Source organism: Alternaria viburni, assembly GCF_023758015.1.
Source record: "Alternaria viburni strain BMP 2772 chromosome Unknown scaffold_3, whole genome shotgun sequence".
Lineage (NCBI taxonomy): Eukaryota > Fungi > Ascomycota > Dothideomycetes > Pleosporales > Pleosporaceae > Alternaria > Alternaria viburni.
This window is the reverse complement of record NW_026055772.1, coordinates 163,408-185,087: the sequence shown is the minus strand read 5'-3', so window position 1 is coordinate 185,087 and position 21,680 is coordinate 163,408. Positions and strand designations below refer to the sequence as shown.

At 51.2% G+C, this 21,680-nt stretch overlaps 10 protein-coding genes across 10 annotated transcripts; 3 read left to right on the top strand and 7 right to left on the bottom strand.

The window, feature by feature from the left end:
- Nucleotides 1-131: 131 nt before the first annotated feature.
- Nucleotides 132-820, bottom strand: J4E79_001701 (uncharacterized protein; the record flags this gene model as incomplete). The annotated part of the gene is made up of 2 exons (XM_049350609.1): nucleotides 132-658; nucleotides 712-820. The coding sequence occupies 2 exons, from the start codon at nucleotides 818-820 to the stop codon at nucleotides 132-134; spliced, it is 636 nt and encodes a 211-aa protein (XP_049214448.1).
- Nucleotides 821-1,815: 995 nt separating this feature from the next.
- Nucleotides 1,816-2,420, bottom strand: J4E79_001700 (uncharacterized protein; the record flags this gene model as incomplete). Its single annotated transcript, XM_049350608.1, has 2 exons — nucleotides 1,816-2,344; nucleotides 2,398-2,420. The coding sequence occupies 2 exons, from the start codon at nucleotides 2,418-2,420 to the stop codon at nucleotides 1,816-1,818; spliced, it is 552 nt and encodes a 183-aa protein (XP_049214447.1).
- Nucleotides 2,421-5,149: 2,729 nt separating this feature from the next.
- Nucleotides 5,150-5,914, bottom strand: J4E79_001699 (uncharacterized protein; the record flags this gene model as incomplete). The annotated part of the gene is made up of 1 exon (XM_049350607.1): nucleotides 5,150-5,914. One exon carries the CDS (start codon nucleotides 5,912-5,914, stop codon nucleotides 5,150-5,152), a length of 765 nt encoding a protein of 254 aa, XP_049214446.1.
- A 1,050-nt stretch (nucleotides 5,915-6,964) lies between these two features.
- On the top strand, nucleotides 6,965-7,960 carry J4E79_001698 (uncharacterized protein; the record flags this gene model as incomplete). Its single annotated transcript, XM_049350606.1, has 3 exons — nucleotides 6,965-7,242; nucleotides 7,303-7,629; nucleotides 7,681-7,960. 3 exons carry the CDS (start codon nucleotides 6,965-6,967, stop codon nucleotides 7,958-7,960), a joined length of 885 nt encoding a protein of 294 aa, XP_049214445.1.
- A 453-nt stretch (nucleotides 7,961-8,413) lies between these two features.
- On the bottom strand, nucleotides 8,414-10,268 carry J4E79_001697 (uncharacterized protein; the record flags this gene model as incomplete). The annotated part of the gene is made up of 2 exons (XM_049350605.1): nucleotides 8,414-9,614; nucleotides 9,661-10,268. 2 exons carry the CDS (start codon nucleotides 10,266-10,268, stop codon nucleotides 8,414-8,416), a joined length of 1,809 nt encoding a protein of 602 aa, XP_049214444.1.
- Nucleotides 10,269-13,971: 3,703 nt separating this feature from the next.
- J4E79_001696 (uncharacterized protein) lies at nucleotides 13,972-15,329 on the top strand (the record flags this gene model as incomplete). Its single annotated transcript, XM_049350604.1, has 5 exons — nucleotides 13,972-14,199; nucleotides 14,249-14,340; nucleotides 14,388-14,477; nucleotides 15,141-15,216; nucleotides 15,279-15,329. 5 exons carry the CDS (start codon nucleotides 13,972-13,974, stop codon nucleotides 15,327-15,329), a joined length of 537 nt encoding a protein of 178 aa, XP_049214443.1.
- Nucleotides 15,330-15,770: 441 nt separating this feature from the next.
- J4E79_001695 (uncharacterized protein) lies at nucleotides 15,771-16,529 on the bottom strand (the record flags this gene model as incomplete). The annotated part of the gene is made up of 1 exon (XM_049350603.1): nucleotides 15,771-16,529. The coding sequence occupies one exon, from the start codon at nucleotides 16,527-16,529 to the stop codon at nucleotides 15,771-15,773; it is 759 nt and encodes a 252-aa protein (XP_049214442.1).
- Nucleotides 16,530-17,789: 1,260 nt separating this feature from the next.
- On the bottom strand, nucleotides 17,790-18,487 carry J4E79_001694 (uncharacterized protein; the record flags this gene model as incomplete). The annotated part of the gene is made up of 2 exons (XM_049350602.1): nucleotides 17,790-17,898; nucleotides 18,042-18,487. 2 exons carry the CDS (start codon nucleotides 18,485-18,487, stop codon nucleotides 17,790-17,792), a joined length of 555 nt encoding a protein of 184 aa, XP_049214441.1.
- Nucleotides 18,488-19,436: 949 nt separating this feature from the next.
- Nucleotides 19,437-20,115, top strand: J4E79_001693 (uncharacterized protein; the record flags this gene model as incomplete). Its single annotated transcript, XM_049350601.1, has 2 exons — nucleotides 19,437-19,668; nucleotides 19,733-20,115. The coding sequence occupies 2 exons, from the start codon at nucleotides 19,437-19,439 to the stop codon at nucleotides 20,113-20,115; spliced, it is 615 nt and encodes a 204-aa protein (XP_049214440.1).
- A 143-nt stretch (nucleotides 20,116-20,258) lies between these two features.
- Nucleotides 20,259-21,535, bottom strand: J4E79_001692 (uncharacterized protein; the record flags this gene model as incomplete). Its single annotated transcript, XM_049350600.1, has 2 exons — nucleotides 20,259-21,019; nucleotides 21,073-21,535. 2 exons carry the CDS (start codon nucleotides 21,533-21,535, stop codon nucleotides 20,259-20,261), a joined length of 1,224 nt encoding a protein of 407 aa, XP_049214439.1.
- Between the last annotated feature and the right edge of the window lie 145 nt (nucleotides 21,536-21,680).

The following is a 21,680-nucleotide window of genomic DNA, read 5'->3' as shown; positions in this document are numbered from 1 at the left end:
CAGAGATCTAGTATAGCATCGTAAACACACTCCTTCGATCAGTCTCTTCATAAGGATGGATTCCACATTTGCGTAAAACGTTACTATCTACTCCCCCCTCCCAATGCCAAGTGACCACATACCCTCCCCTCCTAAAGCACCAAAGCCACCCACCCAAGAACTCCAACAACAACCACCGGCACCCCGACCGTCCCAGCAGCATCCGTAAACCCCGGCAGACCCGAAGCACTCGACGTGGACGAAGTCGGTTCAATAATAACAGTCGCCGTCGTCGTATCACTAGCACTAGGAGCAGGAGCATACGGAGGCGCAGCACTGCTCTCCTCACCATCAGAAGCGACACTGCTCGGGGCGGGCACGAAATCCGTGGCCGTAGCGGTTGATGGCTGGGGCGCAAGCCAAGTAGTGAGTTCTATGAGGCCGGTCTCACTCGTCGAAGGTGCTGACTGAGAAGGCATAGAGGAGCTTAGGTCAACGGTACCGGTGACGCTAGCGAGGCTGGAAGGGATCTGCGTGATCACTGAGACGGTACGCGTAGTCGTGATTGTGGTGAGGGCCGTGGAGCACGAGTCGTCGGAGCTGATGTCGGTAGGCTCTACAGGCGGTGGCATCGCAGGGTAGGACTCTATGTGCACTGAGTCGGGGACGGGAACGGAATCTGAGGTTGTCAGTTTGGGGATTGATATGATTGGGTGGAAGGGGTGTACATACATAGATCTGACTCTGCTCTTTTCTTCTCAATGCGAGCTTCGCCCCGAATGCCTTCTGCTGCGGCAAAGCCGATGGCCATGAAAGCGACGAAAGACAGATGGTACTTCATGTTGAAACTCAGTGGGTTCGATGTACGGAACGTTGGTGAAGTTGCTCGATTGCTAAGTCCCACGTTCAGGTGGGTTTAGGTGCGTATGAAGAAGTATCAACAGCCGGCACGATGGGGTGATGCCAGTTCTTATATTTGGATATCAAACAATCATTTGATTCATTCTCTCGTGGTACCTACGTGCTGCGCATCTCTTACCAGGCAACATCATAACACGGAGTACCAAGCGGGAAGACAATCTCTTTCAGTCAATAGTCTTCGGTTATCGGCTAGGTATACCACGCGCATGTTTCCTCTCGCGGCATGTTTGTTTCACAGCCGTAAGTACCCATAGCGCTTGTACGAGCCAGTCTGACCAATGGATTTATTCTTGATTAGCGGCCAAACGAAAGAACAGTTTAGATCAGGGGTATTGCGGTACGTATGCGTTGTTGCACTTCCTCCCAATAGTCTGTGTGAAAACTCTTTGAGGGCACACGGACAAGCAGCCGCCCGTGACACGTTTTGTGCGGTAATCTTGTAGTAGTAACCCCCAATACTATGGGAACAGCCTTGGCCCAAACAGTGTGTCGTTCAACCAGCAACATGGCTGGTCTCCGGTACGTGTGCGCATTACTCTCGCATCTGTAAACTCGTGCGGAGGATTGATAAGTGTATGCGCCACTTCCTCAAGCCCTTGGGGATAATCATCGTGTGCTCACGCGACACGAAGACGCTGTGTGACATGAGAAGCCTGCATGCAGCCTCGTACCTCTTACATGACGATCAAGGGGCGTATGTAATGGCGATTTGTTGAGGCGATGCGATTTGCTTCAAACTAAGCAGCATCACTGGTCCCATCACGCATCCCTCTGGTAGGTCAATGGTCCCGGTTCGTGTTGAGTGGGCTCGGTGCGATCCGCAGTCGGCAACATGACGTACTACTAGCGTCAGGAGGATTGTACCCCTGGTCTAAGTAGTTGCTAGGTGATGAATGTAGCATTCGCACGAATTGTTCAACCAACTTCCGACGTGTTTGCTCGAGTAGGAAGATGTACTGCCGCTGGCATGGGGATGCTTGGTCCTCCATCTAGACTTCTGGTCCTGCTCGGCACCTTCCTCTCCTGACGACAGTTCTCTTGGTGGGTTCTCGTGTTGTTCTTCGCTTCAGAGCTGAGATCATCGCTGCCAACCATATCAGGCTCCTTCTCCGCCCTAGGTTTCCAAGACGGCAGTTCGTAATCAGGCACGGATGTGCTACCTGTAGAGGAATCTCCCGGTTTTCTCATGCGGACATCTTCCTGCGAGAACGAGATATGGTCGCTGCCGAACAAACCGCGAATGAGCGAACGTCGTTGCTGTGGTACTTCCGCAAACATATCGGCATTGAACATGTCTTCACCGGGCGAAGACGAGAAAGTCAAGAGTCGTGAAGGGTCGTTACCAGGGTTCGGGCTGCCTAGGGCTATGGTCTTGATGAGGTGAGCCATAGACATTTCTATGTTGAGCTTGACCAGGTATGCAAGAGGATGGAACATAGCATAGCTGTAAAAGTTAGTCGCGTTGAGCGAGGGTGCACTTGAGCAAGCCAAACTCACACAAATCCATTGGGGATGCTCATCGCGCCAATGATCAAGACGTCCAACAGGAGAGAGACGACAATGATGCGCTTGTTGAAACGGACCAGGCGATTGTACTTGCTTAAGCCGTTCTTAACCAGATCCGCATTGACGACGCGAATGAAGTACCAATTGAGGTATCCATCGAGGAGAAGAAATAATACTTTCTCGGTGCGATCCCAAATAGCGTTAATTCGAACCCAACTGCGTCCATTAGTGGGCGTACTTGTGAAAAACGGATTGCAGGCGCACTTTGAGCTTATTTGCAGCCGCGCAGGTATCCAGATGATGAACACGCTGATATTGATCAAGGTCACATAGATCGCGGCGCCTGCGACGAGGCGCCGGCCTTTGACTCGATCCCCAAGGATGATGCGAATGCGATTGATGATGATTTGAGGCAGTAATTGAATTTGAAAAACCCAGCAAAGCACTGCTGATGTCAGCCAAGTACAGATGCCAAGGCTACGGTATACTTGCGGACTGAGAAGAAGAAGTAAAAGCTAGGTTCTATAATCCTCAACAGATACAACAGGCAATCGATGGCGAGAGCTACCGAAGCCGCGATTTCCAGCCAAACCATCCAGATATAGAGACTGGTCCTCGGGCGCCGACATGCTTTCGTCTGCCTAATGGCGATGAAGGCTGCGGTTATGGCGAAGAAGTTGGTCAACCCGAATGCTGCAGCCGCTACAGCTATGTCCGCGCGGGTCACACGTATAGGGCGGTAGTTGTCGCGAACAAACGGACCCCAAGCACCGAAATCTTGGGGTGGAGCGATCTCTTCGCCCATGGGGAGTCCTAGGAGGCATTCGTTGCGGATGTCGTGGGATGCATAGCGAGATGTGAGGTAGAGCCTACCAAGGCTATTAAGAAAATTTCGTTGTTTGAAGCGGCCCGTGGCTTGCACTATTGGGGGATCGCGGAGCCGATGGCGCTACCCCACAAAGTTCAGGATGTAAAGATCCGGTAACGACAAGGGACCTTCGACGCGCGTGCATGATAGGCGTTCCATCGGAATGACACCTGAGCTCTGCACATCACGATACACCTCGATGCGAACACTTCTTACAACGGAATTGGATCGCTTGAGATGCCTCGAGCAAAACAACGGACTATAATGACGTCGATCGTATCTTGGATGGCTGTCGGGATCTTGGGCCGCATATGCTGATTGGGCGAGTTGCGAATGAGATGAGATGGTAGCTTTAGTTTGCTTCTCTAGGTGTCTGTTAGAGTTGCGAGTAGTAATGTTTAGTATGTATTCTATAAAAGCAAAAGTAGCAGAACTATAAGTATAAATCTTATAATACTATAGTTACTTATTTCTAAAAGTAGAAATTTTACGTAAGCTACGCTTAACTTCTTTTTATTACTATAAATTTCTACTAATATTATTATATTTACTATTTACTATAAATTAAATACTTTTTACTTCTTTAGCTTATTCTAGCTATAATAAGTTTAGTAATATAGTTATAGTTAAGAATAATTTTAGTTTATATTACTAACTTATATTAGGTATAATTTTTTAGTTAGAAGCTTAGTATAGCTTATACTAATTAAGTATTAAAGTAATTACTATTAAGCTAGTGCCTATATACACTATAAAAAATACTATCTTATATTTTTTAAGTAATATTATTTTATTTATAAATAAAAAAATAACAGCGCTTAAAACGCTTTTTTAATATACTATTAAAGCTCTTAATACTAAAGCTATAACTTTTATTATTAGTTAATAACTATAGTTACTAAATGTTAATAATAATTAAAGCTACTAAAATTACTAACTACTTAACTTATAAGCTAGAGAAGTAGTAGAATAGATAGAAGAATTTATAGAATAGTTAGAATATATAAAAAAGAACTTAGTAGATTATACTATAGAGACTAGATAAATTAATTAGTGTATTCTAATGCCTAATACCTCTAAAATAATACTAGACACTGGGGGATAGTTTGCTTCTCCTCAACAGCAGCTAACAGTGTCTTTGCTGCAAGCTGAGTGCTGATCGCGATGGTTATGACCCTCTGGGCACCGCGTGGTTTAGGGTAGCGGATCTCGGTGGTTTTCAGTGGTAGTGCCTCCGGCCGAGCGCACTTGCCATATTTCTAGGTTCATCTTCATTACGTGAGAAAGACGCTGCCGTACATCACAGTGTCTAGTAATTGAAAAGGCGCATATATCTGACTGCGTTTTCGTTGGTAGTTGTAAGATGGGTAGATATGCTGCAGAAATGCCCGACGTTGTGCTGATGGATTTGGCGGTGACTGATGCGAGGGGGTTGTGACGTATGAAGATCGGCGCCGCTCACTTAGCTTATCTTACATAATCACCCAAATGGGCTGACAGGACTCCGCTCACTTCCGTCGACAGATATCCCCACACTATGCATAGATCTCGCTCAAACAATGGCGCAATGTAGCGCAGGAGATTTTCGACCCGGAGGACACGATGGGGACATCTGCTGATACGCTAGTAGGACTTGGCACGCAGAATGAGAAGACGTCAACTGAAGCTACACCGAGTACAATACATTCACGAACACACTGTCGATTTTGGTGATGGCTTCATGAGCGAACTATTGGGGACTGGAGTCTGGATGCTTTCCCTTACTGGACCCTGCTATATACATGAAGATCTCATCAGTGCTCTCATTACGTGGCTCGTTCCCTTCTGGATTATCGACACCTTCAAAACCTCCTCCATGTGCCCCGCTTGCTATATTCACCGAAGCCTGAACCAACTGTCTCCGAAGGCGCGGTACATAATGTGGCCCTGAATCATAGGCGAGTTATTGAACACATCCAACCAATCGCAAATCTGTTCCATAGTCGGACCCTCGGATAGCACATGGTACAAAATCTGATCCCGAATCTCAGCTGGTATGGATTCGAGGGTCAGACGCCGAACATGATCGCTCTGGCTTCCATGCTGGCTACTCTGGGAGTGTTGGAGTTCGAAAATCGGTTTAGAAGAACAGTGTATTTCCTGCGCCCTGAAGTCGACCCGAGGGAAGACTCCGCTTGATGCGACTCCTGACTGCAGGGCCTGGAGTTGAAGTGCTTGACCTAAGGAGAGAAATTGATCTACTGTAAGATCGCGAGCTGGGTAGGATAGCCTCAGAGTGTAGAACCGCGTCATTTCCAGGAAGTCTGGTGGTGCTCGTACATCGTAAACGTATGGCCCCGGGCCCGGCCCCGGCTGTGTGACTAAGATACGAAGATGCGCCGCATGCCCATACTGTTTGACAGGCAATGGGCGAAAGCAAGTGTTCTCGACGATATGTTGGAGACGCGCGTTGTAGTGTTTCGCCCATTCGTACTCGAAGTCGAAGGCAACCTTCTTGCACGACAGAAGAAGACCGGCATAAGGTGCGAGATTACCTGGGCCAGGTGCTTTCGGAGCGGCGGCAAGAACGTATTTGTAGACCTTGACTTGGAGCTCGGCGGGAAGAGTCAAGAAGCCATCGGGCTGGGTTGCGGCGGCCATAGTGATTTTGCGAAAGGTACGCGGTATGTGTTGAGGGGGTTGTTGTAGGTTGATAGGACGATCTTCTGTGTTATGCAGTCAATAGAGCACGGAATATATATGCGAAGTGGTAGCCATAGGCAGCCGTGTATGCACCCGCATATTCACTACGTGCATAACGCAATAACGATGCGGCTACTTCCTCATATCCACCTTTCTTTCGGATCTACAGTCTTCTTAACGCAGTAACGATTCCCGTCATACATTCTTCATAGAGCTCACAGGCATTAATACCACTTACTGTGGTACTTGTCTAAAGCTTCCCAAGTCAATTGGTGTAGAGTATTGTTAGAAAACAGGATTGACGACAGTAGTGACGGTTTTAATGGAAATGAATGTACAGCTAAGGAGTTGACAAAGAGCCCAAGACACGAAAAATGAATCGGATAACATATCCCTCTCGAACTAGAAGTATTGTAGACTATGGTTGAGTACGGGAACGACCATTTCGACGCACAACTCTGGTAAACCACCGTTATCGACTTATCAACCCGACCAATGTACACACTCAAAGTCCCTCACGGGAAGACTTGAAGCCCGCGCGCGAAACCCGAACGAAGCATCTCAGACAAAAGGACTCGGGCAGCATACCGAGGGTCTACAACCCGGATTGGCATCCGTAGAAAAGAGTGGGGAAAGCTCATGCACGACATGTTATCTATTGCCTCGACTCGTATAGCGTGATCCTAGCTACCCGCATCACGGGACCAAGCGAACGCAGAATACACCAGTAGGATTGGCTTAATCTTCGCCCATCTAGGAAGCGGAGAAACAGTGAAAGGATAACGACTTTCCCAAGTTGCGATTTTGTGGTTGAGCCGCTGTTGCACCGCGCTCGCACTGGTCGGCATGTGAGCTAGATAGCGGGCCAGCAATTTCACTTCCTAGTTCGCCACCGATACTTAGGACACATCAATACCTCTTACCTGAGTTGCGATAGAGCTTCCAACCTCGCAACCCTTGGGATCATAATCGTGTTATTCATTCTCGAATTCATTCCGCCGACGTGAAATGGCGCCACAGACGTCAATACCTCTAGCTGCGAACGTACTCGGGACCATTGGAACAGTGTTCTGGTGCGTCCAATTACTACCGCAAATATACCGGAACTGGAGAACCAAGAAAACAGATGGACTGCCTGAGTCCATGATGCTGCTATGGTCAATTAGTGGAGTGCCCTTCGGAGTGTACGCCATCGCGCAGCAATTCAACATCCCGCTTATCGTCCAGCCGCAGTGCTTCTGTGTGTTGTGCGGTGTTAGTTGGGCGCAGTGTCTGATTTACAGCCGGTGAGTCCATCGAAATGAAACCACATTGCCTGTCAAGATCGGACGGCTAACCAGGATTAGGAAATGGCGAACCTGGACTGCATCTCTTCTGCTCTTCGCTCTTCTCGTCTTATTCGCAGGGGTTGAAGTTGGTCTTGTTTATGCTATCCGACAGCCATACGCCGACGGGTTGGAGTGGCCAGTCCTATTGATCGGCATCGTCGCCTTTCTCACTCTCATCTCAGGCTACATACCTATCCCATTTGAGCTACTCAAGAGACGGGGCCGTGTCGTAGGTATAGACTTCATCTTCTTGGCCATCGATTGGAACGGCGCGTTCTTCTCGCTGATGGCTCTCGTAGCCCAGAACGAGTTTGACGTGCTCTTCGGGACCATGTACGCATTATGGTATGTATCGTGGTAATCATGTCATCAGTGAATAAGACTAACGATGCTTAGCTGTGCCATCGAGATGAGTATGGTCGTCTCACACTGGGTCTGGCTGTTCCGAACTCGTGGGATCCGTAAACGTGCGAAAGAAGCTGGCGTGAAGTTCGATGAGTTCGAGGAAGCAATAACCTGGCAGGCTAAGGGTATTGATGTCGAGAAGAAGATCTTGCGCTTCTTCTCGAAAAAGAGCAGGCTCGAAGAGAGTACGCACACACATGGGAATGGGACGGACACCCCGGTCAACCCGGAGGAGATAACCCCAAAGACAGTCCCGAATGCGGTTGTATAACAGCACGATGGCGATAAGACAAACTTATCTTTGTCTCTAAGGGGTATTGTTTGGATTTGGTGGATGCAGTCCCATTCTTTCGCGTGTGGACGAAATGCTTTGGTCGCAAACCTAGCTAGGCCGCTGGGTCGGCAAGATGTTATTTGGTGGCGCCCGCAGTATGAAGGTACATGGGCTCTTCGTCACAGGAGTGCTGGTGCTGTCGCACCAGCGGTCGCGTCATCGTATTGGTATAAAAACAACAAGGATTTTAGTGTTCGTGGTGTCTCAAGGGAAGTCGCGCAACAACGGCAACAGCAGGGCAGATTCGATTATGTAAGAGCCAGCACAGATCACAAGGCTTGGGATCGCCATCCGTCACCAACATCTTCACGAGAGCAACACAATCAATTTATGAACATTAGGATATCATTATGCCATATCGTCTGTATTACTAAGAAGCTCAAACGGCGCTCAAGCACCCACGGCACTGCGCGCACTCTGCCTGCGGTGCATCGCGTACCTGTTCTCGCCACCCGGAACACCGCGCACCACACTACCCCTGCGAGAGTTGGGCATCGAGCCGCCCTGCTGCGCGAATGAGTTTGCGCGAGAACCGTACATGCCTGGCAGACTGCTGACACGGCGGCCACCAGTCTCGTCACGAGCAGCACTGAGTTGCTGTGCGAAGGGACTGCGCTTCCTGAGTTCGGGACCCTTCCAGTAGATGACGTAGACCGAAACTACGAGAAGAAGAGATATAGCGAAGAGGATCGTGGACGCGTACGCAAGATGGTTTTCTCCGCCAATGTTGGAGAAGAAAGGCGTGGCGGGGAGGGTAAGAACACCAGCGAGGAAGTCACGAGCCCAACCGTTACCACCAGTCGCGGAGGCTGAGTAAGGACCGTACGCGCAGATCATGTAGTCGATGGTTGCCATGTAAATGGCGTAGTTGGCGATACCAATGATGGCTGATCCAATCAGGGATCCAATCCAGTGGATTGGTGGGCCAGTGCTTGTCCAAGCGAAGATGATGAGACCGATAGGAAGGCATGGCGCGGTGTACAGCAACCACCAAAGACGCGCCTCGTATTGGGACCTCTCATCATCGGGGTGGTCGCGACGGAGGCGCTCGTTGCGCTTGATAGCCGGGAAGAACGAGAACCACGCGATAAAGTAGCCGATACCGATAGCGATGAAGGTCAGTCCGATAGCGTAGGCGGAGAAGTTCCATTGCTCGTATACGAGTGCGTAAGACTGCAGGAACATGAAGATGATGGCATCGGAGAAACCGGAGAGCAGGGAGAGAACGAGCACGATGGGTTCCGTGACGAACATGCGGAAGGGACGGACCCAGGTAACGAGAATCTCGTGAACACTGAAACGTTCCTTGAACGTCTTGAGCTCGTTGGGTCCCCAGATGTTGTTGGGCTTGCCGTTCTTCTCGCCTTCTGTACGGCGCTTCTTAGCGATCCGGTCCATAAGGACGGTGGTACGGGTTTCGGGAACGAAGATGGCGTGGGCGATTTGGACGGCTCCACCGAAGATCAACTGGATCCAGATATTCCACCTCCAGGCGAGGAATTGTTCGACGAAGCCACCCACGATGGGTCCGAGGACCGAGCCGCCGACGGAGGAGAAGACGATGAACGCGACGGCGTATTGTTGGTTGTCACTAACACTGTTAGTACGAAAATCGAATGAAGGCGCCAAGTACCTACGGTTCCCACATGTCCGCGACCATGGCGAGAGTGACTGAACCACCCGCAGTAGAGAGACCGCCGAGTGCACGGAATCCAAGGATGGTACCGAAGTTGGGCGCAATGCCCACGGGAATTTGCCAGATGTTGACAAAGAAGAGACTGAGCTGGAGGATAGGCCATCGTCCTAGCTCTTCACTCCAGGGAGCCCAGAGCTCACAACCGAACGCGTAGGTGATGAGGAAGATGGCTGCACCCAGACGCGCTGCCTGCTTGCTGACGCTGAACTCTTCAGAGATACCCCCGACGGCGTTGCTGTACAGCGAGGTGTTGAAGTTCATGCTGACCTGCACCATGAAGACGATGCTGAGAATGGTCCATTTCTTCCATGTTGGGAAGCAAAACCCGAGTTCGTCGTAGCAGTCTTCCTCGGTGATTTCGTAGCGATCGTAGGTGCCGTACTTCTCGTAGTGTTCTTTGTCGGCGGCGGTGATCGCGTGATCGGCCGGGTTCTCAGTGTGGTGAAGGTCACCGTCGGAAGCGCTCTTCTTCTCAGCGTCACCAGCTTCGTTCTTGTTGACGGTGTCCATGTCGTGGATTTCGGGCTTACGCTCTGCTGCAGACGCCATGTTGTCGACAGCAATGCGCTTGGGTGGGTTGTTGGTCAAAAGTAGTCAACCCGGGAACCAGTTGCGGGGACTGGGTGGGAGAATCTGGGGTAAGATGATAAAACCCAGACGTCACGCAGGCGGAAGAAGCAACTTATAAGACGCGCAGTGAATCCAGAGGCGCGGGTGCACGCTCCAAAGAGCCCAATGCACACTGTGCGCATCACAAGGCACGCGCTCGAATCCTCGAAACGTCATATTACAGCTTCCACGGCTGACAGGGCTTGAGCGCTATGGCGCGTTGGTGCTAGAGGCCGTTGGACACTGTCCCCGGGACCTCTCAGACCAGGCGATGTAGCATTAAATATGGGTCGAAACTTAAGTGCGCGTCGACCGAAGCGAAGGTAGTATTGGCTTTGGACAGACACGCGGGACGCCTTGCCATCTCCTCACTGTCGGGTGTACACCGAGTAATCGGTAGAAGGTGTGCTACGTCATCCTTGACTGCATTGCAAGTCTTATCTTCGCACGATTCCCACACCACAGATGGTTTCGCAACACTTGATCTTGGCTTTTAAGCCTCCAACACAAGGCCTCCGCCCGCCCTCTAAGCATCGAAAGAAGGCAGACCAAGCTGCGCCGATCGTCCGCGCCAAGCTGCGCCACGCGTCTTAGCCTTGATTATCGAACTTAAGAATGCGACCCGTGACGTCAGCTCGGCTACCGTCTCGAACGCCTGGCGCCTCGCCCCCATGGCACACCGGCTGCCGGTGCACGATTCACTCCTCCGCGGAATCTCCACTATCGATTTCTCGATCCACCTCCGACCTGCCCCCGACCGGCCCCCGACATTTGCACGTGGGGCATGCAAGTCGCTGACTTCTAGACGGTCTGCCACGCGAATTCACGTTATAGTGGCGGTCGGCTTTCCGTTTCCGGATGCTCCGACAGCTCCGAACGGCCCACGCGTGCTTCGAGACGCGTTGTGGGTAGGATGAGGCTCAAAATTTGCATATCGATACGCCTAGTAGCGTACATGCTGAGCGAGAAAATTTTACGGCCCGATGGTTCGAGATGGCAAAGTCGGTGTCCGACTGAGCATCTCAGTGCACGCGCTGGCCCCATCGGAGGTGGAGTAGGGTGATATCCGTAGCCTGTTGAGTAAACACATCACCGGATCGTTCAGCTCTTTACAATTTGCCGATGCACCTGATCTCGAACTCATGGTTGAGTTGGTACCGAAGACACTGTACGGAACCGAACAAACCGAGCCGGCTCTACTGCGACTTGGGCATTTGATAGCATTACTGATCCTGATCAAGCTCACGTCGCGCCCGTGAGGCTCCAAACGATCTAGCTTGCATTGATCACTGCATTTTCCGACTACCGGCATGCGACCCTTTGAAACTACCGAGTCGCGACCGAACTAGTTCCCTACAATGTCATTATACACTCTCCGCCAGGTCGCAAACCCTGTTCACTATCCATTCTAGGTCAGGTCCATCATGCTTGTGAAATTCCTCCAGATCCGGTGATCTGCCGCCGGCTGGTCTGTCGCCCAATCTGGATCGTCTTCCAGTTGTTGAAGATATTCTTGTTCCATTCTTTTTCTCTTTTCCCCGCCTTCTTCGTTCCAATCTTTCAAGATCTTTGTGTAGTCCTCCCTCAATTCCTGTCTCTTCATCATCAAAACATTGTGTCTGTCCTCGAATTCTCCTCGCAGTTCTGTAGGCAGTATATCAAAGAGATCATCCTCAGCTCGAGCGTAGCCATGTGACGTAGTCGCTGCATGTATCGTCCATTCGCCAGCCTTTGTAAATCTCACCGTGCATTCGAGCTTAGGGCATTCGAAAGCATTGCTTTTCCCATTATCGAAGTGGTGTCGGTCCAAGGCTTCTATGACGAGAGGCCAAAACGCGCGTTCTTGAAAGATGATCCTATCCAAGATAAAGCTATCTTTCTCAAACTGCCCGACTATACCGCGAAATAGCCGTCCAGGCACTAGTACTGTGTTGTTACGCGCTGTCGCATCAAGATATTCCCAGCCTCCATCTCCAAGAGGCCGAAAGTATGCATTTCTCCACTGCGGCTTCTCCCTATAGCTGTACAAGTCGGTTTTCCAATTTTCACCTTTCTCTCGCGTCTGCATGATGACTGCCTCAGCGACGATGTCTTTTGGAGAAGCTCGTAACAATACTTCCAGGCATAGTGGCACCTTCTCGACTTCCTCAATGATGTCGCAGAGCATCAAATTCTGATTGAACACTACCCTCTTAGCTGCCGGGCATCTCTTCTTCAATGTAGACCAGAATCCAGCCACAATGTCTTGTTGCACGTCTTCTAGGCGGAATGATGCCTTTGCTTCTCGTTTCGGCCAAAGCCAATAGTGCAGGCAGCTGTACTCAATCTCTACGTTTTGTACGTAGGCAAGGAACGCAAGGTCGACGCAAGTATGACCAGAATAGCCGCCTCTACTAATCCAACAACTGGACATGAGGAAAGAGGCATCGGGATGTCCCCAGAATAGCTTTGATGACTCGATGCGTAGCATGGATGACGTTCGCATGAGCTGCCAAAGGGTTGGTATCGAACAACATGAGAGGATACGGAGCTTAAGTTCGGTGGGAAGCCTTTGGAATGAAGAGAACCCGGTAGGCGATGGTTGCGATGTATTGTTGCCGTCACGATGCCTTACGTACGCAGGGAAGAAGACACGTTTTTCGCCACCCCAGTTCATTCCTAGATCCCAATTGAGTGGCTGCGTCCATGGAGGTCGAGGGAGTAGGTTAAGCAGATTGCCAACACTTGATTGATGCATTGTGGCAGATCTAGGGTGAAGGCTACGAGGCTCGGGGTTCTCTGGTGGTAGCAGCTGCCTGCCTGGAGGCAATGGCGGGGGCCAATGAGAGCTCAGGGGCCTTAGCGCCGACCACCCGCGGGGTTATCGTATGAGCACCCCATGCTAGTCACTGAACTTCAACACTGACCAGACGCACTCATTATACTCGGACTACCTAAGAATCGCCACAACTGATGGTTAATGCGCTAGGTGTCGTTTCTCCAAACGTCTTCATGGAGCACACATTTGGGTAGGTCACCAGGTGTCGCGTCTTCGTACGACTTCGGGTTTGAGGTGAAGGCAGGGCTGCATACAGACGGGCCGTCCAGGTGATGATGAATCAATATTGACTCAGTTTACGAGAGAGATACGCTTGTAGGATGCAGTTTAGCTTCTTTCAGCTTCGCCATAGTAGGCCAAAGGGAAGAAAAGCTGGGTGTCACGAACATCTGATGAGTACCTGGGAGGGCTAGCGGAGGCTTGTCTCAGCATTTCCTAGCCTCAAATGATCACATTGATTTAGTGCCCTATATCATGAGCCTCTACAACAATCACTGATAAGTGAAAGCGAAAGGCCAACATGTGTTATTAACCAGCTTTCTCGCGGCGTCGTTTGCGCGAAAGCACGTGCAATCGACTGACTTCTCATACGTGACACAGAAGTCGGACATAGGCGTCGGCTTCACTAAAGATCGGAATGTTGGCAAACGGGCACTCACTTGCTGCCTCTGGAATTAGCCTGCCTTTACTTACTCTTCCCAACACATAAGCTTGCCCTCCCGCTGCGATCCTTACCTCTTACTTCTTCCTCCACCAACAAGTCAAATCAACTCCTTCGCAATTCGACTCATCACTTCGTCTCCCTACAGTAATCTCTCAACCGCTATGCGTCTCCTCATCCTCTTTCTCACGCTGCTTTCGGTTGCAGCTGGCTTCACTTTGCAAAAGACTGATGGCACCACGATCGAGCTCAGCGATGAGCCTATGGTCATCGACGGCAGCGAAGTGATCATGCCTCAGGAAATGTTCGCGAGCGCGTCCCGCGTCAAGCTCGACGGTATCTCGGAGGTTGCCGACGTCAGCACTGCAGACATTAACCCTTTTCCGGCTGCTGTACGTGCACACCACTACCTCTTACTTATCTTCTCTAACTGCCCTCTAGGTACACCTCTACGAAGGACCTTACAAGCAAGGCAGGCGAGCTAAAGCCTACCTATGCGCTACAGGAATGAATGGTTGCCTCGCAGACGGCGCGTGAGTGCACCGAGTCAGTCCACTTCACCATGACTAACATATTCAAGCTCTGAGCCATGGGCTTCTTCGCTCACTCTACAAAAATGCCCCCACGGCTCACCAGTTGGGAACAAGACATTCGCATGTTTCTTCTTCTCGTAGGTCTTATCGAGCAAGCTCATCTGCGGTACGAGAGTAACGTTAGCTAGCACACCGACCTGCGACTATACTTCTAGGTTTCTTTTGACGCGCACGTCTATCGACGATCTCACAAAGTCGACGCCGAGGTTCGATGTGAGTACCAATGAGTCTGGACGTCGTGAAAGAAGCGTTCCTTTACTGACCATGATGAACAGGAGACGATTAGGTCCATGCAGTGCTTCTTGGATAAGGATGCTCACGTCGCTGGAGTTGATGCTCGTTCTGAGCGCCACTCCGACATCAGAACCGCAGACATCGGCACCGCGGACACCAGCACCGCGGATGTGCACATGGTATGACGCATCACAGTCCTTTTGATCAACTCGCTGATATCCATTTAGCTTTCCCTATTTGAACAACCCGATTACCAAGGTAGCAAAAGTGTCGCCTACAACTGCCACCAGGGCGATAGTGGCTGTAGGGTAATCAGGGAGTAAGCGCACCAGACCCCACCGTGTACATTTGCTGATACATCGTAGGGACAGCCCTTGGGCTTCCTCGGTCGCCTTAAATGGATGCCCACCCCCCTATAACAATCAGGGCAGGGGTTTCACTTGCAAATTATACGAGTAGGTCTCATCAAGCAGGCTCACAAGTGATACAAGGCTGACCCAAGCTAGGAATTCCAAGTGCCAAGGTAACCCGTCGTACTCGACCCGCGAATCTCTTGGAAATCTTGCTACTATCGGATTGGATGTGAGTGCACTAGATATTTAGCCTCTTTTGACAAGGACATCTAAACTAACGGCAATGGACAGAACAAGATCAAGTCTGTCGACTGCTACTTCGACACGCTGCACGGTGAGTAGGTGGCGTATCGAGCTTGGCCTGTCTCGGCCTTAGCCCCCAGGCGTTCTCTCATATGACTGTCAAAACGACACGGGCATGCACTGCAGAGTGCACAAGCACTCGCCACTAGGAAAGATGAAATGAGATTCCTAATGATACATAATTTGTCTTCGGACTCAGACTCTAAACATCGTATTACTCGCAATCAAGGGCCTACACACTGGTAGGTACTGAATCGCGCCGACAAAAGACAGGGATCTTATTGTACCTCGCCTTCACCTTCACCCAGCTTCACGTCGACCTCAATAACCCACATCTGCGTTGATTGTACTGTGATACACATCAATTTATACCCCGGCCCTCACTATTACACCCACCCACTGCTCTTGTGAAGTCGTAATCGCATGCAGCAAAAGGCCCATCGATAGTTACTTTGCCGCGCCATGTCTGTGCGTCTTCTCTCATACCTGCGGCTCCAACACCCATATCAGACCATGCTCATCCTCAATACCGACATCGAGTTTTTTGGAAGCTGTCGATCCGTGCAACGCCAGAAAGTGACATGAAAAGTCCTGGATCAACTCCTTCAAGCCCTCCAGTTCCGCACGACGACCCTTGAACACGTGGAATCGAACCTTGGTCAAATGACCACAGTCGGCCAAGCCATGTAGACGCAGACGCTCGAAGATCTCAGCACCGGTGCTAGGTTTCTTCTCTGTCGGTCCACTTTCCGACCATTTATAAAGATGTGGTGAGACCATGTGGAACACAACTGTCTTTAGCGCGGTGCACACCTTGATCAAAGGTATAGCTTTGCCGAAGTCGTCACAGAAGTCTCCGTAATAGGCAAATTGAACATGTTTCAACCATCGTAGTCCCTCATTGGCTTCTCCGAACTGTGATAGGAAAGCTTCAAGAACTGGTGAGTCGTCACTGTTGTCCATGAAGATTGTTTGGTATCGCAGGTAAAGTCGGGAAGCGATGATGCGCTCGAGCTTGTTGGTGAAACAAATCGCTGGGAAAGAGTCCTGAAGTGCGTTCTTGCCGGGAATGTCGGTGGGAATGTCGGTAGGAACGTAGAGTTTGTTCCTGAGATGGCCGCCAGCGAACATGGCGTGCTTGTATATAAGCTCCTTGACCTCGAGAGGAAGAGCGACGAAATTGAACGGTTTGTTACCGGGAGTAGCTTGGCACACAGCGGCGGAGCTGGTGAGCGACATGTCGGCGACAAGTCCTGTGGTACCGGGTTGTGCAAAGATGTATTGGGGTAGGCCCTGTCCAGCTAGACGCTTTTCGTGAGTAGCTAGACGATGGAGAGGGGTGAGGGCTGCTGAAAAGCTGAACAATAGCGAGAGAAGGTCGCAACAAAATGACGATGACGCGCTGCTTCGTGCACAGACTGTTGGGCGCTAGTCGTGACCCGAAGGTGAAAGAGCGCAACCAGAGACTTGGCTGCAGGCACTGCAGTATGCCATCCAGTAACCGAGAGCTGCAACGATGGCAGTGTTCGAAGACGCGGAGATTCAGACCAATTTGACACTCACCGAGTCGGAGTTGTTGCTGGGTGGTGTGGCCCAGGCTTGAAAGGTGCTGCCCAGAGGGGAGCTGCCCCAGATCACGTGAAGACGCTCTTACTCCCTTAGTCTCTTAGCGTCCGCCATGGTCCCACAGCCATGTCCAGATCTGCGTCAATATGATCGCCTCTCATACAACCTGCCTACTTTGTTGTTGATCCACCAGGAAATGTCCACGCCGTTCCCCGAGCCCTCCTACCCTACACAGGTATTTCACACAGAAGCACAGACTGCCGCACCCAGATATACACAGCCACGCCAGCTTTCTTGAACGTATCCCAGGCTTCGTGATTGATGTCCACGTCAGCCTCAGACAAGAGGGAAAGATCGAGACGCGAGAAGATGCCGTATTTGAGCCGGTGTTGAAGGGTATGTTCGACCGATGTCGGAGAAACTGCGCTGGTACACAGTAGACTAAGCTTTTCCAAACTTGGGGGTAGTTTACCCTCCAGAGTGTCCGAAGATGGTCGAAAGGGCAAAGTAAGCTCTCGTAGGCTGGTAAACATGCTGAAGTCCGATATCAACCCATCAGGATGAACTGGAAACCGACAGTGTAGGAGTTCGCCATGGTCGATGGGTTCTACGGATAGCGTCTCTAGAACTGACTTAGAAACATGTAGACGTTCCAACATCCCAGCAAGAGAAAGAATACCGCCGTATCGGACGGGGCCACCGCCGACACTGCGGACGGTCTGTGCCCGGAAGCGTAAATCGAAGTTTTGTACTTCTAACATATCATCATCAAGTTGATATAGTCGAGGCATAGCCCAATCCGGGCTTTCTCCTTGCAACAAGGAAGCGCACGCAGACAAATGGTGCATGCGTACTAGGGACGGAAACTCAGTATGGGGGAGATCTGCGAGCTCACCAATTTTCAAGGTCCTCAAATTGGGTAAGAGGTGAGTGCTATTGATCAAGAGTCCGCACTTGACATGTAGCTCGCTCAACATCGGGAAACGCACCGGGCCTATGCGCCACGGCGTGGAAGGAAAGAGCCTTTCCGAAAACTTGCGATCTGTCTCATCTGTAGGTAGGTATATCCCTTTATGTAGATTGGTGTAGCATTGAAGCTCCAGTCGCTCTAGATTAGGCAGGATTCGGAGTAATCCGCCGTAGAGAGCTGCAGAGCGCCATCTCACAATATGCGAAAACCAATACCGCTCGGAGTCATGATTGCCCATGACTTTTTTGAGGCGGAAGACGAGCTGCTCATACACGTCCTTGTATCCCAAGCAATGAGGGCTGCCGACAATTCTATCGACCTCAACAAAACGGGCATTGTTAGTCGTATCCCAATCGATGCGTGTAGCTTCGGCCCTCTCTGCTGTCGAACCGAGGCCGAAAGGCATAGTACAGTTCACGATAGCGAGCGATATCGAGTGTATGTTTGTGAGGAGCTGAGGGCGGGCGAACAATGTGCGTAGCAGCATCATTAGCCGATGCCCCTCATCTGGTTGTTCGATCGTCGGTGCGGAGTAGAGATGCTCGCGTGCGACCTTGGCTTGGACTTTGCCGATGCGGGCATAGGAGGCGAGATCTTTGGAGGAGAGATGTGACGCGATCTGGAGCTCGAGCTCAGTAGGAAGGTCGGCAAAGCGAGCCATGCTGAGAGCGTAGGTGCAAGTGCGGTTGCGCGGGAGTAGGATAGCTAGTATGTCGACGTCGAGATCGCAGCGCTCAGAATGGAGACGCGTGAACGGGTATCGCGAGACTGAGCTAATTAGCACGTTAGATCTTCTGCTGGTGTCTGTCGACCGCCATATCACAGCCACGCGCTGTCCGATTAGTTTGCTACACGCATACGCCACCGTAGCGGTCTCTCGGTTGGGCTTTGCATGCTGGGGGCCGCGTGCCTAATTCCATCTCTGCGAGAATTGAAGACAGGCGAAAGGGCTTACGGATGAACTGTATGTATTACGGATCGAAGGCTGTGGCCTTGGATTACTGGCAATACGATAGCCGTCGTCCCAACCCTTACGAGCCTGTAACAGACGAACTTGTCTCGGCTTTGCCCAGGTGGCTTGCACTAACTCACTCGTGCTCGAGGATCGGAGGTTAGTGTACGCGAAAGAAAGGACGCGATCGCAATGTGGATAGTACGAAGTCAAGAGACGTGACGAGAAATGACGTTGAAGTGGAGCGAAGACGCGCGCCGCACACGCGCTGGACCCCTGACGCTTATCTTATCGCGTGTCTGCACGTGTCTATGGCAAATCCAACTCGCGCAGGTCGCAGCTGCTATCCTCCATCTCTCCCATCTCAAACGTGTTCATCAGCATATGAATCCGAAGCTCTCGATATGAAGTCTCTGGGCAACGTCGCGACCGAGCCACCCCTCCTTCCTGTTTGATCCATCGCACCAGCGGCGAAGCGGGGCTGCGGAGCTCCCACCTGCCCCTTGCGGGGTACACTTCATAATGATGTATAGGCTAACGACGACTCTTGAGCCTTTGAGAATATTCTAGGTGTTCTGACGAGTTTCTTGTACCGTAAATTGGATACCAAAGTTCGCATCGCTTCACACACCAACCTCGCATTCAATTCATCGCAAACATGTCCGCCGCTCAAGCGCTCCGCCAAAAGCAGGCCCCGATCAAAGACGGGTACCGCAGCGACCCTTCTTCCGCCGTTGTCACTCTCAAATCCACTGGCTCGCTCGACGACCATTCGATAACATGCAAGCTGTCCGATAGCTCAGCTGTGAAGGAAGCGCATAGGGTAGCCGGTCTGCACCAGAAGGCTGGCGGCGACGACCCAGCGATATCCGGGGAACTATGCTCTGGTGGTACGCAATGTCTCTATCGGAATTATACGTGGTATATATGCTGACTTTATGCGCCGTCAATTAGACATGCTCCTCGATGCCCTCGTAGCCTGCTCAGGGGTCACCCTAAAAGCCGTCGCTACCGCCCTCGGCATACCCATTGCTTCCGGCACCGTTACCGCAGAAGGAGACCTGGACTTCAAAGGCACCCTGGGCGTAGACAGGACGGCACCTGTTGGTATAACAGGCATACGGTTGGATTTCGCGGTGAAGTTTGGAGAGAGGGAAGATGGCAAGGAGGTCAGCGAGGAAGAAATCGAGAAGCTGGGCAAGTTGACCGAGAGGTATTGTGTTGTGCTGCAGACGCTGGTACGTAAGCCTACCATTGCTGTCAAGCTGGCGGGGAGTGGTGGCGGGAAAGAGGGTGATGGTGTTAGTAGGGAGGTGTCACATAAGAGTGAATTGTAGATATGGATTGTAAGTTGTTTTGGGTGACGCTATCTAGCTGAATATAACAGAGTACATTCAGTACCTCGTCATTGCAACTACTTACTTTCCTACATCGCTCCATATCATCCACAAGCCAATGCTTCTCCCCTTCCCATCCCAATCTATCTCATATTGATAGGATGAATCTCGCCATCATAATCATCGTACATCTGATAAGGCGATGGGACAAACCTTTCACTAAGCTTCAAACGATGCCACTCATTGTTGTAGTACTCCTCGAAGTCCTCCGGAGACACCAGGTTCAAACGGCTCTGCAACATCATACTCGGCAGACGGTGGCCGTCCTCACCGTACTTCGGGTCTTGGAGCCTCTCGCCAGTGTAGATGATGAGGCAGAAGAGGTGCGTAGGCAAAAGCGGCTTCCCGTCCTTGCGAGCAATGATCAGAGTGCCGGTCTTAGTCTTCTGGTTAGGCGGGTTGAGCATCGCCGCGTTGTGGTTCTCCCGACGGGACTCGACGTCGCGGTCGCGCCAGGAGAGCGCAGGGGGCTCTTTCCGGATGATCAATGGAATGCCGACTTTATCGGCGACTGGGCAGGGGACCTGAGAATCTTTGCTCAGGATGGAGCGCGGCTCGATCTGGCTCTCATATGTAGGATGGCCGAAGAATAGCTTGTCGCCCACGCAAGTGAGGCGCACGGCAAGGACACCACCCGTCTTCCTCGATATGACCTCCTTCGCTCGCAAGCTATCTTTGTAGTGGTTCTTTCTCAGGGCGTCCACAGCGTGACGGAAGTCTGCCGGTGTGCAGTTGAGATCGGAGGTTTTGCGTCTGTCTTCGGGACAATGGCAGCCCCAGGCAAGGACGTGACCTTTGCCGTGGAGTCGCGCAAGCTCAGGATCGATGTCCATCAAGCTCTTGTCTGTATTGAGTTAGTACATTTCTCGTGCGACTTGTACAAAGATATTGACGAACTGATTGGTATATCCTCCGGCAGAGGCTCTTCGAAAGATTCCAGGTTTCTCGTAAAGAGCAATCCGAGATGCTTTCCAGCGATGTGCCTCTTAGTCGTGTAATCGGTGCTGTCTTCCTCGAAGTATCCTATGGGGTTGTTGCGATTGTTGCAATTTACGCCATAAAACTCGAAGCCCAGCTCTTGCACGTAGGCTTTCTTGGGCGACGGAATCTTGGCGTTGTAGGTGCCAGGCTCGAACAGAGTCCACTCGAAGCGAGGCGCCTCTTCATCTTTCGGGAAGACGATGATGCTGTAGTGCTTTTGACTGGGACGATTGTTCATGTGCTCGCTGAAGGACTTGCAGATGAGCTTGTGGACTTTCCAATCGGCCTTTTGGCACCGCTTGGAGCAGTACTGGATTCCGTTGCAGGCGACACATCTGAGCTTGCCTTCGTCAGGGCATAGCGCGCAGTGGGCAACCATGGTTTCGATAAGTTGTTGTAAAGTTTTTGAGTGCAATTGAGGGGAATTGAAGTGCGAGCTGTGAAGAATTGAGGCGTGGTGCCGCTACAACAAGGGGAGTATGACCAGAAAACGACCTGCCATTTCCTCGGCAACGCGGATGTGG